The 13,361-nt window shown below is 45.2% G+C and overlaps 1 protein-coding gene across 1 annotated transcript in view; it reads left to right on the top strand.

The window, feature by feature from the left end:
* Nucleotides 1-3,700: 3,700 nt before the first annotated feature.
* ALDH4A1 (aldehyde dehydrogenase 4 family member A1) overlaps nucleotides 3,701-13,361 on the top strand; it is a 211,062-nt gene continuing 201,401 nt past the window's right edge. The window contains exon 1 of the mRNA XM_069240124.1: nucleotides 3,701-3,829. Coding sequence (XP_069096225.1) covers nucleotides 3,789-3,829 — 41 coding nt within the window. The 5' untranslated portion in view covers nucleotides 3,701-3,788. The remainder of the gene's footprint in view (nucleotides 3,830-13,361) is intronic.

Genomic DNA, 13,361 nt, shown 5'->3' with positions numbered 1-13,361 from the left:
GTAAAGCCCCCCACCCAGGGATATGGAGTAGTTAGAGGGAAGCTGGGAGAACTTGGGACCCCAAGAGGTGAGTACCTAAGTGATCCCCAGCAACCAGGAGAGCAGAGGTAAGTACTTGGTCTTCCCAAAGACTAACAAGAGGACTTAGAAAATAGATTGTGCAAGAACAGGACAAGACCAGAGGAAAACAAAGGTGGATTCTGAAGGAAGAGGACCTGCAAAAGAAGGGGACAGAGTCTAGTCCTTGGTGGAGTGTCCAGATGGGGCAGGAGCCACTACCCACCCTCCTGTGGATGAAGATCTGGGTCGACAGGGGAAGGAGAAGATCAGCTGTGGAATCCAGGAGCTGCAGAGAAGTCCTTGGAGCAGGTCATATGATGCCCCACTTCGGTTGCTGGGTCACAGATGGTCAGTGATTTAACAGAACCACCAACAAGCCTTGGCAAATGCAAGAGTGAGCAAAAGAAGAATTGCAAGGCTGAAGAGGACCAGCAAGATCCAAGGGACTCGATCCTTAGAGGAGAGTCCGGGCTGACCCTCAGCAGTCGGGTGAGCCAGCAGAAGCAGTCGTAGCCCCCACAGGCAACAGGCACAGTGAGTTGCAGTGAAGCCCAATCAGCACACCTGAAGAGGAGTCCCACGTCGCTGGAGCAGCAGAAAGGAGACTTTCCTTGCAGTGATGAAGTGCTGGAGGCCAGGGCTACTTAAAGCCTGAAGATCTCTTGGAGCAGGAGACAACACGCCTTGGTTGCTGCAAGAGACGCGATGCACAGGGGTACTGTTCTGCAAGGAGAAGCAAGTGCTCACCGTCTCCCAAAGTGGACCGAGGACAGAAAGAACCGAGGGGACCACTCCAGACCGCCACCTGTGATGCAGGATTCACGCAGTTCCAGAGTCGAGCAGATCCATGCAGCTGGACATCGTTGCTGGAGGTGTCGGCAGATGCAGGGGAGTGACTCCTTCTTGCTTATTGGTGCAGGCTGAAGTGTTGCCGACCCCAGAGGATGCTCAGCTGGGGAAATGTTGCAGTGTCTGGAAGAAGCCAGGGAAACAATGTTGCAAGCCGAGGTTGTTTTGGGAGTGCAGTTTTGTCGGTTCCAGAATGTCCAGTTGCGATTCCAGTTGTCAGCAGCAGACGTAGATGATGCAGAGGAGTCTTGGTGAAGTCTTGCACCCCACATCTGGGGACCCACCCACAAGGGAGTCCCTAAATAGCCCTAAAAGGGGGTTTGGTCACCTTGTCTGGTGACCACCTATCAGGAGGAGTCTCTGACGTCACTTGCCTCATATGGCCACTCAGATGCTCCCAGGGGCCTGTGCACATCTTGGTTTCAAGATGGCAGAATTGAGTGGCCACCTGGAGGAGCTCAGGACACCACCCCTGGGGTGTTGATGGACAAGGGAGTGGCCATTCCACTTTCCTTTGTCCAGTTTTACACCAGAGCAGGGACCAGGGTGCCTGGACTGGTGCAAAGCAGTTTATGTAAGGAGGGAACTAAATGTGCCCTTCAAAGCAAACCAGTGGCTTGAGAAGGCTACCCCTCTCAAGCCTTGTAACACCTATTTCCAAGGGAGAGGGTGTTGCCTCCCTCTCCCACAGGAAATCCTTTGTTCTGCCTTCCCCTGCCTGAGCTGGTCAAGCAGCAGGAGAGCGGAAACCTGTCTGATGGGCTACAGCAGCGTAGGCTGCCTGGAAAACAATGGAAGACTGGTAGGAGCAATACTGAGGGTCCTCTAAGGAATACCCAGATTTCATGGAATCATACCACCAATACTGACCATTATGTAGCTGGACACAGCTGGACAGTACACAGGTAAAATGGTTTCCCCACACATACGAAATCCAGTGCAATGGAACTGGAGTTCTTAGGGACACCTCTGCTCATGCAGGGGTGCCCTCACACACAGGGATCTGCACCCTGCTCTCTGAGCTAGGAGAGCCTACCCTAGGGGTGACTTACAGTGACCTTGTGTAGTGACCTGTGGTGACAGGGTGCCTGCACCTTTTCACGCAGGCTGCAATGGAGGACATGCAGAGACATTTTGCATGGGCTCCCATGGGTGGCATAATACATGCTGCAGCCCAAGGGGGATCTTGAGTGTTCCAATGCCCTGGGTACCTAAGTACCATATACTAGGGACTTATAAGAGGACACCAGTATGCCAATTGTGGAGTGCACAATAGTCCAAGGTAACCAAATTTGGAGGGAGAGAATATAATCACTGGGGCCCTGGTTAGCAGGATCCCAGTGAAAACAGTCTACGCACACTGACAGCAGGCAAAAAGTGGGGGTAACCATGCCAAAAAGAAGGCACTTTCCTACAGTTGCCACTAAACAAGTAGTCACAAGTGGTGTTACCTTGCAGGCACTAGGGCCACTATTTGCCTGCAGCAGCAGGTGCAGTGTCACAGGGGCCAAAAGCTCTAGGAAACCCACTGAGCACCAAATATTTCTTGATGTTGCCAGTAATAATCAGTCACAAGTGCAGTTACCTTTCAGGCACTCGGGTAATCATTTGGATGGTGCACCAGGTGCAGTGGCATAGGGGCCAAAATCTCTAGGAAAAACACAAGCATTGATTATTGCTATATGTTACCTGTGTACAAGTAGTCACAAGCGCAGCAGTTACCTTGCAGGCCCTAGGGGGCCACAATTTGAATAGTGCAGTAAGTGCAGTGGCACAGGGGCCAAAAGCTCTAGGAAGCCCACTGAATGCCAATTATTGCTGTATTTTACTACAAAACAGGCAGTCAGGAGTGCTTTTTTGATTCCTTTGTAACCGTTCTACCTTGAGTAACATATCCTAAAGCATCACTGTAAGAAAAGCTGTAACCTACTGCACTTTTCCGTCTACCTACAACTGATGTTATATTCAGCGCATTTATGTGCCAAATTTTCATAGTTTTTATATGGTCCTAAAATGCTTCCCAGTCTGCACAAAGTAACACCTTTGCAACTGTATATTCCATTCTATAACAGTAGCCCTTTGGCCATTGTAAACACTATATAAGTACTTATAACTTACCATATGGCATTCCATACCAAGCACTGGCCAACCAATAGGTCTCACCTATGCAAGATCTATTGGCTTTGTCAAATTTTTTTTGCCATATTATACAGCAGCATTAGCTTAAGTGCAGCGTAAGTGAAAATAATAAAAAGTAATATAACACGGACAACGTTGGCTGTGTCATTCAAATTTTTCACCATACTTGGAGCCATTTGAAATATAGCTAAAAAATTAGCAAAAACAATAAATCTCACATAGGCAAGACCTATTGGCTTTGCCAATGCTTGTATATGCAGCTACTGCCAGCTCCTGTGTATTAAAAGTGCTTTAGGAAAATATGTGAACTTAAAAAACATACGTGCAACAACACGTAGATAAACTAACGTAATGGTAACAATACATATAAAGGTGCACTAAAGAAAACATCCACTCGTACAGTGGCTACAATTGAACTATTTTGGCAACCTAAAGAAAACAGGCATTGCACAAAGTACCACTAGTTGCAAATATCGCTGCGCAGTTTAGAGCCGCACCCTGAGACTAACAAGTGCCACCAGGTGCACGTGACCCGCGCATAGCCATGTGCTCTAAGCTTACAAGGGGAAGCGAACAGAGGGGTGGGTAGGAGGCTGGCCAATCAGGGGGAAGAAGTCAGGGGAACCAATCAGGCAGCGTCTTACAGTACGCAGGAGGTGTCAGCGGAGACTCGTGCCCTGGTGTGAGGTGCCCCTGCCAGTCTGATCCCGACGGGTACGTGTGTATACCCATCCTACGCCATGTTACAGCTCAGGAGGGTCCTGCTGCGTTCCTGCAGAGGGTAAGGATGACACTGCGACTCTTTATGGGAAGATAAAAAATGCTATTGATCAATTAAATCTAATTCGAGTGAGGGTTAGTTTAAGACGGATAAAGTATTCTAATAAAACATATAGATTTTACCTTTTGATACATCTGGGTACTTGTGTCTTTAAAAAGAAAGGTTTGCATATATGAGTAGGAACACCGCAGGCTATTAGATGTGCCCCTCGAGTCATTATTGTGCATTCCCCTGCGTGGCAATGACCTGACCCTTTAGTGAGCTCTGCATACTTCACCTCACTAGGGCACCGGAGTCGTGTACGCGTGGATTTGCTCGCGCTCTCCTGTTGTCCGGCTGGGAATATAATATACATAGGCATGTTCAGCCTGAGCAAGCATCGCTTTGCATATAGGGATCTGTAGTTTTTCCCCCGCCATAGGTTTAGGTTCACACACGTCCAAGTGAGTAAAGAGCTGTTTAGATTACAAACCAGAGCTCGATGGCATCGGTTGTAAGAATTCTTTAAAAGGTGGTCATGGAAATCTGGCGACTAATTAGGAGCTCCGAAGTTTACTTGTGTCACAGTTGAAAATACTGCCTCGTTTCAGGGATAAGTTACACAGCCCAGGTTGCTTTTCTCTTTCATTTCTAGAGCTCGTGGTTGCATGTTTACTCATTTGAAATGCATATTTCCTAGAAATTGAAGTTGGCAGAGGAACTGTGGCCACTAAGATTTGTATGGCTAAGGATGGCTGTTGTGAACTAAAAGATATACAACATTATAAAACAAGCGGTAGTAAAGCCAATACGTTTTGCTTATGTGAGAGCTGTTGGCTTTGCCAATGTCTTTTAGCCATTTTGTACAGCAGAGTGGAGTGGAGTAGAGTAGAGTGGAGTGGCATGGCATAGACTGGAGTTACTTGTAGTGGCATAGTGAAGAGGCATAGAGTGGGTGTGGAGTGGCATAAAGTGGAGTGGAATGGCATAGAGTGCAGTGGTGTGGAGTGGATTGCCATAGAGTGTAGTTGAGTGGAGTGCGTTAGAGTAGAGTGAAGTAGAGTGGTCTAGAGTGGCATGGTGTAGAGCGATGTAGAATGGCATTGTGTGGAGTGGGGTAGATTGGCACTGTGTGAAGTGGAGTGGCATAGAGTAGAGTGGCGTAGAATGGTCTGGCGTAGAGTGCAGCAGTGCAGAGTAGAATGGTCCAAAGTAGAGTACAGTGGTGCAGAGTGCAGTGGTGTAGAGTAGATTGGTGCAGAATAGAGTGAAGTGGTGAAGAGTGCAGTGGTGTAGCTTAGAGTACATTGGCGTGCACAGAGTAGAGAGCAGTGGCTTAGTGTGGAGTGGAAGAGACTGCAGTGGTGTACAGTGCTGTGTCGCAGAGTAGTGCAGAGTAGAGTGGTGTACAATGCAGTGACCTTTAGCAGAGTGGCATAGAGTAGAGTGACGCAAAATAGAGGCGAGTGCATCAGTGCACAGTAGAGTGGTGCAGAGTAGAGTGGCGTAAATGAGAATGGTGCAGAGAAGAGCAGTGCGGCGTATAGTGCTGTGGTGTAGAGGCGTGTAGAGTGCAGTGGTGCAGAATAGAGTGCAGTGGCTTAGAGTACAGGATGGCGTGGGAGGGTAAAGAAGGAACATAGAATGTGTACGGAAATAGAAGTTACATGGACAGGAATATGGGAGACAGACTGAAAACACAAATACTCATATGAACTGCTTCAACACAAGGAAAAAAGTAGTTCCAAAAACTGAAGCACTGGATGGACACAAATACTTGGTCTATGCTCCAGGGAAGGGCTAAACACAAAAAGAGGGCATAATGCCAATGTGCTGTGACAAAGGAGGATGAAGGCAATGATGGTGAGGCTGAAGCTAAGAAATGGTCAGCTATGGCTGGGCTGTAAGCCCATTGTAAATAAGCAGCGTATCTAACAAAAACAGAGCATGCGCTGTCAGGCAAAACCTAAAGAAAGCTTTGTTGCCTCCCAGATGTCAATTGAGAAAAAATTCCCCAGATGTCAAACACAGTGGTAAAAAGAAAAAGAAACATACTTTAGCTGCAAAAGTACATGCATCAGAGCTGTGGAAATAGTTGTAAAAATAGTGGAACTATAACAAAAGCAATTAAAAGTTGTTGAGCTCAGGGTGAAGACAGAGCATCCTTAGATTTATGTCTCTCACACCTGGTGTGAGGTAACTTCAAGTCCCAGCTATGAATCTGGGAGTATGACTGTAGGAAAGTGTCCCTTTATGTCTAGTCTACCCCCTCCCTTTTGCCTCAGTGCTGATGTGTATGATTGTTAATGCACTGTAAGCCTGTTAACCAGGCCCCAGTACCTCTGCCCTCTTCTTAAATTGATACGTCGACTTGGTGATTCCCTGATTGGCAAAGACTTTGCCCCCTTGTAAGCCCCCAGTAAATGGTACCCAGGGCATAGGTGGTAAAGGGGTCCCTAGGGCTGCAGCATGTTTCTATCACCTTAGGTGACCCACACACATTGCTGATGGCAGGCCTGCCATTGCAAACTTCTAGAGCAGTGCAACCAGCTTGAGTTGGACTGTGCCCCCACCATGAGTGGCGCAGTCCCATGAACTGCCTTACGTATATGTCAACACCCGTAAGGAATTTCTGTGGAGCCCAAGAGACAGGGTGCATTATACTTAAGGTGCAGGCACGTAAGCACAACCAAATAGGACTTTATAGTGCCCTTACCATTAAGGTACACTATAAGTGCAGGCTGGTCCATAGGATAACATGTGACTTAAGCTCTGCCAGACATGGGCTACTAGCTCCATTATGGTACCGCCTAGATATGTTGAGTTTGGTGTCAAATATCTTGCTTTCTCTTCCCCAACACACATCTGGTGCAGAGGGACAACCAGCATACACCCAGAGGGCACACTAGAGGTTGCCCACCTGTTTGCCACCCTTTTTTGTGCTCTGGCAGATCGGCCCACACTTTTTATCAAGCTTGCTGCCACCAAGACAGGTTTCTGGCCTCCTGCCAGGCAGCGTGGGCACCCCCTTGGAGTCAGAGGCAAAGGCTGAGGCAGGAAGGAGGTCACATCTCTCAGCTCCCAGCTGGGCTAGTGAATAGAGCCATCAGGGCAGTGAGCTTCAAAGGCTTCACTGCCCGAGTAGCCATCTATGTATGCTATTCCTCAGTGGAGGAAATAGCCCTCCACCTACCCCCATGCACATTTGTTTGTGGTCAGACTGGAAATTAGGAATGCAGGACATGGCACACCCCAGCAGGCTGACCATACCTCTCGGGTGAGAAGCTGCTATGTGCACTAAATTTTGATTTCTGCCATCTTAGAAGTAGCAGAAAAGATGTTTCTGGGTAGCTAAAAATGACCTACCCCACCAGATGGGGTCATCTCAGGGCCGTAGTAGCTGAAGGAGCTAGCTGGCTATTGGCCACTAGTCTCCACACCCCTAATTCCCCTAAATCCAGGACATAAGGGACATCCCTGACACCAGACCCTTAGGTCTGATCAGCTAACTTAGATGAAGGACCAAGATGAGGCTCTGCATCAGTGGCAACCGGATTTTGTCCGTGCACCAAGGTAAAAGAGGAATATTCTATCCCTGAAGCAACTGACGGGAAACTTGCATGATCCACGCTCATCCTTGGCTGCAACTCAACACTCCCGACCAAAGGAACCCTTGTGAGGGCTCGAAAAATCTACTCGACCACTCGCTATCTATTTTTAGATTCCACTTGACCCTTCTGGTGTGTGGACAAAGAACAGGGTTTCTGTTCAGTGAGAAACTGAATTAGCAATTAAGATGCCTTTAATTCTTATTCTTGTCAAATTTGCTCTGTGTTCAGAGAGAGAGGTCAAAAGTCAGTTTGTCTTACTGCAATGCTAATACTTTTCCTTGTGACGGCAGAGTTCCAGGATTTTGTAAGGTGAACCTTCCGACCTATGTGAAAAGAAAGGCTTTTGGTATCAGGTTTTTCCTAACACACAACAGTTATATTACTAAGTCAACTTTACAAAGTTTCAAAATATATTTCAGTAACTGTAAAAGACAATTTTTCTACCTCTGTGTGAAGAAAAAAATATTTTAATAGAATGAAATAAAAGTCAGTACATTTTACTTGGTGGTGTGCAAAGGATAAATGTTTTGTGAAAACCAATTTTCACAGATTGTTAATACACTATACAGTTTTATCAGTAAAGCTCAAGCTTGTGGAAGATTTTTGGACATTTCTTGGAAATGTACTGTCTGTAAGACAGTGCGCTATCACACCATGCTTTAGTAATATATTTATTACAAGTGAGTGTTTAAACATAAACTAAGAAACACTCCTGCCCTGATGGCAAAGCTATTAGTATTCTAAGAGGCAAGTCATGCATGGATCATGTGTATCCTATATGTAAGCTAGACTTATTATACATGGAGCAAATGTTTAGTATATTTAATCAAACAAAAGAGGATTTTTTTTACAACAGAAATGCTGAACTCACATATTTGAAGGTGCACTCATGTGTGAATGAAGAAAAAGGCAACTGTAAAATACAATATTTGCTTAGGATCACACCATTTGAGACCCATTTATGGGTCAAGTACATCACAGTTAGGTCGAGTAGATTATTTAAGCTACTCGACCTGCAGGTCTAGTAACATTTTAATGATTTTTCAAGGCCTGCTTGTGGAAGCCAGAAACACCCTCAGACTCGCCTAAAAACTCAAGCAGAATTTGAAGTTTCACTGGCCTTTGGACCCACGTGGGATTGATGAAAGCCAGATGGTGGGTGCAGTGTCTTCTGGGAGTTGTATTCTTGCCTGCCTCCAAGTTTCAGACTGCTACATTGCTTCCCCGGAGCCTGCAAAGTTCTTAAAGGATTTCTGTACCTTTACCGCTGCCAAGGCTTGTTGGTTGCCAGTCCAGTAACTAAACCCTATACTTGGCGATGCAAGTGCAGGGCACTCGTGCAGCCTGCAACTGAAATCTGCTAACCAGCCCTAGTTGAGTTTTGCATCCCTCTGTCAGCACCGTCATGTAAGTGGTAAAATCGGCACCAATGCATGTCCCGTTCAACACCATGGACAGCCAGGACAACTCTTCACCCGGACGCCACAGACCAGGTAGTGACTGTCGTGGCCCAGTCCCAGAACCTGTAAGGGTTACCCACATTTCGACTTCCAAATGGTCTTTTGTCCACAGTGTTTCCCTTTCATTGACTTGAAAGTGAGTCCTGTTCAGCAACACGGACAACCAGGACAACTCTACACTCGGACGCCACAGGCCAGGTAAAACTACCCTGACTGTTTTGATCTGGTCCTAGGGACTGCACAAACTTAACCCCAACAAGGTTCCACACAAATTGCGTTCTAAGTACTATTTTGCAACCAATTATATTTTTCCATTTACTTCAATATAACGTTTAAATGCCAGTTCTGCTGTGATTTAATTGTGCTTTTACAATCTATACCTCCAGTTATACCAATTCAATTCTGTTCGTTTTTGGTGACTAAATTATGATAAAATTAAGCTATGTTTTTATAAATTGGTGTTGGATTTTGTTCGAGCCGTGGCAATTACTTATCGTCCATGTTGGTGCTCTGAAATGCTTAACACATGTTCCTCTAAGTAAGACCTGACTGCTCTTTGCTACACTACCAAGACTGAGCGAACAATATACTAGTGTGAATCCAAGGGCCATATTTGGGGAATTGTGAGAGTATTACATGGTGAGAACTAATCCCCACACCACATAATACTCCACTTTCCTACAATGACGTTGAGTAGAGTCCACAGACTGGTGGCACAATGGTCTTATGCGTAATATGCAACAATCAAGAATAAGTAAAAAAATAAAAATAAGAATAAGAAATCATAGAGCCTGGTAATAACTTTGAGTTCTCAGTTAACAAGCACATTTGAATGCTGCTAATATATAGGGCCTGATTCTAACTTTGGAGGACGGTGTTAAACCGTCCCAAAAGTGGCGGATATACCACCTACCGTATTACGAGTTCCATAGGATATAATGGACTCGTAATACGGTAGGTGGTATATCCGCCACTTTTGGGACGGTTTAACACCGTCCTCCAAAGTTAGAATCAGGCCCATAGTGCCTTAACGCAGCAACGCAGCCTTTAACTGCACCTGAAAATCCATGAATCAGTTATGAACATTTTGCATATTCCTTATGCTCCCTGGTGTTTGGGAGCATATGTGGCGAGTCTTGGGTTTGGGTGGTACTTGCAACCAAAACATTAGCTGTTCTCCTAAGAACAGCTGCAGTTTTTACTTGTGTGAGATTAATCACAGCTTCCTGATGGGTGCGCGGTCAGTCCTGTAGACGAGAATCAAATTAAGCATGCAAGGTATACCTGGGCTTTAAGTGGGACAAAAAAAGTGTATGTGTGGGACGATGGGCTCTAAAACAGAGCATGACCTATGTAATTAAGGGTTTGGCATAACACATAAACTAATTTTTGGTGATTCTTTTAGTGTGCCACCTACCCAGTACTTTGGTACCTCTCTGACCTTTCTGTTATTGTATGCAAATATATAGCACAACAACTGACATTCACCTAATGCCAGCCAGGGCTGTTGGCTTTGTCAGTGATCATTAGCTGTTTAACATAAATGGATTACAACAGTGATTTTTTTTGTAAATAATTAATATTTAAAATGTTTCATTTCTGATATTGAGACTGTGAATTAAACATTACTGAGACCTGTGGAACGGGTAGGCATCTTTAGAGTGTCTCAATTACTACTGTTATGTCAACTCTGTAGACATGTATGCCAGTTTTCTCTCTACATTTCCATATCTTACACCTCATTTCATTCCTCTTTAGGAGCCTCTTTTCTGTCTGTCCTCTATTCATTTCATATCAAATCTACTTCACCACACCCCAAACACACTAAACACCCACTCAATTGTAAGCACCCCATTTTCTTTCACTTCACCTTGTCCATATTTTGGCAACTGTATATCTCCTTCACACACATCTGCACAGAATCATAGGATCCGAAGCCCCCAGTCCTGACCGCGCCCCCCTCCCAAACCCAAACAAGTCAATGACACGACAACAGACTGCTTTAGGCGATGGGTCGTGCTTATTATAGAACAATCAAAACACAACAAATTAACACATTGCATAATATATCATCTGTGTGGTCACAGCAAACATAACTAGAAAAATAAGGAACACAGGAAGCAAAAATATTTCAAATTGACTGTTCTATTTTTTTGTTTGAATCTGTTTATGAAAATGTATAAATTTTACAATACATAGGCTTTCAAATGTTGGGTACCATAGCGTGCAGGGGGGCACCATGATGACATACAATCCTAACAAAATGACATGTTAATCATGCAGTGTTGACAATACAGATGAACCAAAACATTATGTGCATTCCAGTAGGATAAAATGCTATGGACAGCACCGTTACATAGATTCAGGATCAGATTATGTATGTACACTGCATATGGTCCCTTACTAACTAGACTGACTGCGTGACACCTCATGTTATAACACAAATAATGAAGGCAGGTCGTCAATAGTAATATAGTTGAAATTATGAGCAAATACATATAATTTGTGGAATATATATATATATATATATATATATATATATATATATATATATATATATATAATAATAACCAAAACATAACAACTTAACAGCCCTTAGTTTGTCTGTGTGATGTTGTGTTATGGGCAAACAAAACACAACTGGATCGCATATCTTGAAAAGGTACGTGTGTTTATTCAGAGTCGCCCCAGCCATCTGATTTCACCTCCCAACTGTCATCGCCCATCACCTTCATTCTACCTTCCATCCCCATGGTGATTGCGCGATCCTAAACAACAATACATCACACATCTCCCGCTTCATATTTAACAAGAGCTAACACAGAAATACTTGTTTTCCAAATAGGAATATCTATAGCAAAGTGAAAAAGATCAACACAACAGAAACCTTTACACACCCAAACATATGAAAATACTTAACACACAACCACTTAAATCCCCTCCACACAGTGTGTATTAATTGTCTACAACTCTTTCGCACTAGCATCAGTGACAATAGCAGTTGGAGGTGAAATCAGATGGCTGGGGCGACTTCGAATAAACGCACGTACCTTTTCAAGATAAGCGATCCAGTTGTGTTTTGTTTGCCCATAACACAACATCACATTGGCGACAAGGATGGCTGTCGCCTCAACATCAAGGCAGAATTGAATTATTGAAGGTGGCGGTATTCTTTCCGGCGTCCAAAGGTAGAGGGCTGGATTCCCCATCCCAGTGTCTTCGATTGACGCGCTGCATCCCGGCGGTTGCAGTTCCTCCGCTCCCGTGACAGAGGGGGTTATTCTAACTTTGGAGGAGGTGTTAATCCGTCCCAAAAGTGACGGAAAAGTGACGGATTTACCACCAGCCGTATTACGAGTCCATTATATCCTATGGAACTCGTAATACGGCTGGTGGTATATCCGTCACTTTACCGTCACTTTTGGGACGGATTAACACTCCTCCAAAGTTAGAATAACCCCCAGAGTGTGCTTCGTTGGCGGTATGCCTCATTTAAAGGTCTGCGGTTACCTGGACTGTGTGCCGCGCTTAAAGGCCTGCGACTACTCTGATCCCGGCGTGAGAGCAGGAGAGCTTCCCCGGTGTCGTCTCACATCGGAAGCCGTGTCCAAACTTCTGTTTTGGGAGGCATGGCTCGGGACGTTGTTGCCCTTAAAGGGATCGCCGCTTTGAGTTTTCTTGAAGGGGAAGTATCGAAGCAGGAGTTGGTGAGCTCATTCCAACATATGTATTTCAGTTAGACAGTGCTTACAGAATACGGTGACAGGCACACCTTCAATACTGTGACAATTCATTTTGTCTGTCGCGTAGATCATATGGTGACAAGCACACCTTCAACTCTGTGTGGAAATTGTAAATAGAGTGAGTCAGGAAAGGAAAACATTCTGACAAACACACAACTGGATTGCGTATCTTGAAAAGGTACGTGCGTTTATTCGAAGTCGCCCCAGCCATCTGATTTCACCTCCCAACTGTCATCGCGCATCACCTTCTTTCTACCTTCCATCTCCATGGTGATTGCGCGATCCCACTAAACAACAATACATCACAGTCTGCCTGTCACCCACCATGTTCACTTGTGTGTATGAAGTTGCTATGCCTCATATGCGCTGCTAATATGATCACAACGAGTGGGTGTGAGGCGCTTTACAAATGGGCACCATAGTTTTCGTCAGTCTATGAGTGTAGTCTATGCACCTGGAGGTTCAGCTATTGTTTCAGTGTTTCCGTTGATCGAAAGTGAGTGATTATATTGCATACTGTGGACGATATTGTCCCAGTGGGTAGCTATAGGGTATTTCCTCATTGTGAATGTGTCTTCTCTGTGTAGGGTACACTCTCTGCTTGTGCCCAGTTAAGCATCGATCGTTCCCAGGCTATAACCGAGGAGGAGCTTCAAGAAGTGTGACCAAGGGCTGCAGCCCTGTGCCCTAGACTGATGAACCGTGTGCCCTTGCCCCAAGCAGTGTGAACATTCTTTCT

The sequence above is a fragment of the Pleurodeles waltl genome, chromosome 6 (assembly GCF_031143425.1).
Source record: "Pleurodeles waltl isolate 20211129_DDA chromosome 6, aPleWal1.hap1.20221129, whole genome shotgun sequence".
Lineage (NCBI taxonomy): Eukaryota > Metazoa > Chordata > Amphibia > Caudata > Salamandridae > Pleurodeles > Pleurodeles waltl.
The sequence above is the reverse complement of the archived record's forward strand: the minus strand, read 5'-3'. Positions and strand labels throughout refer to the sequence as shown.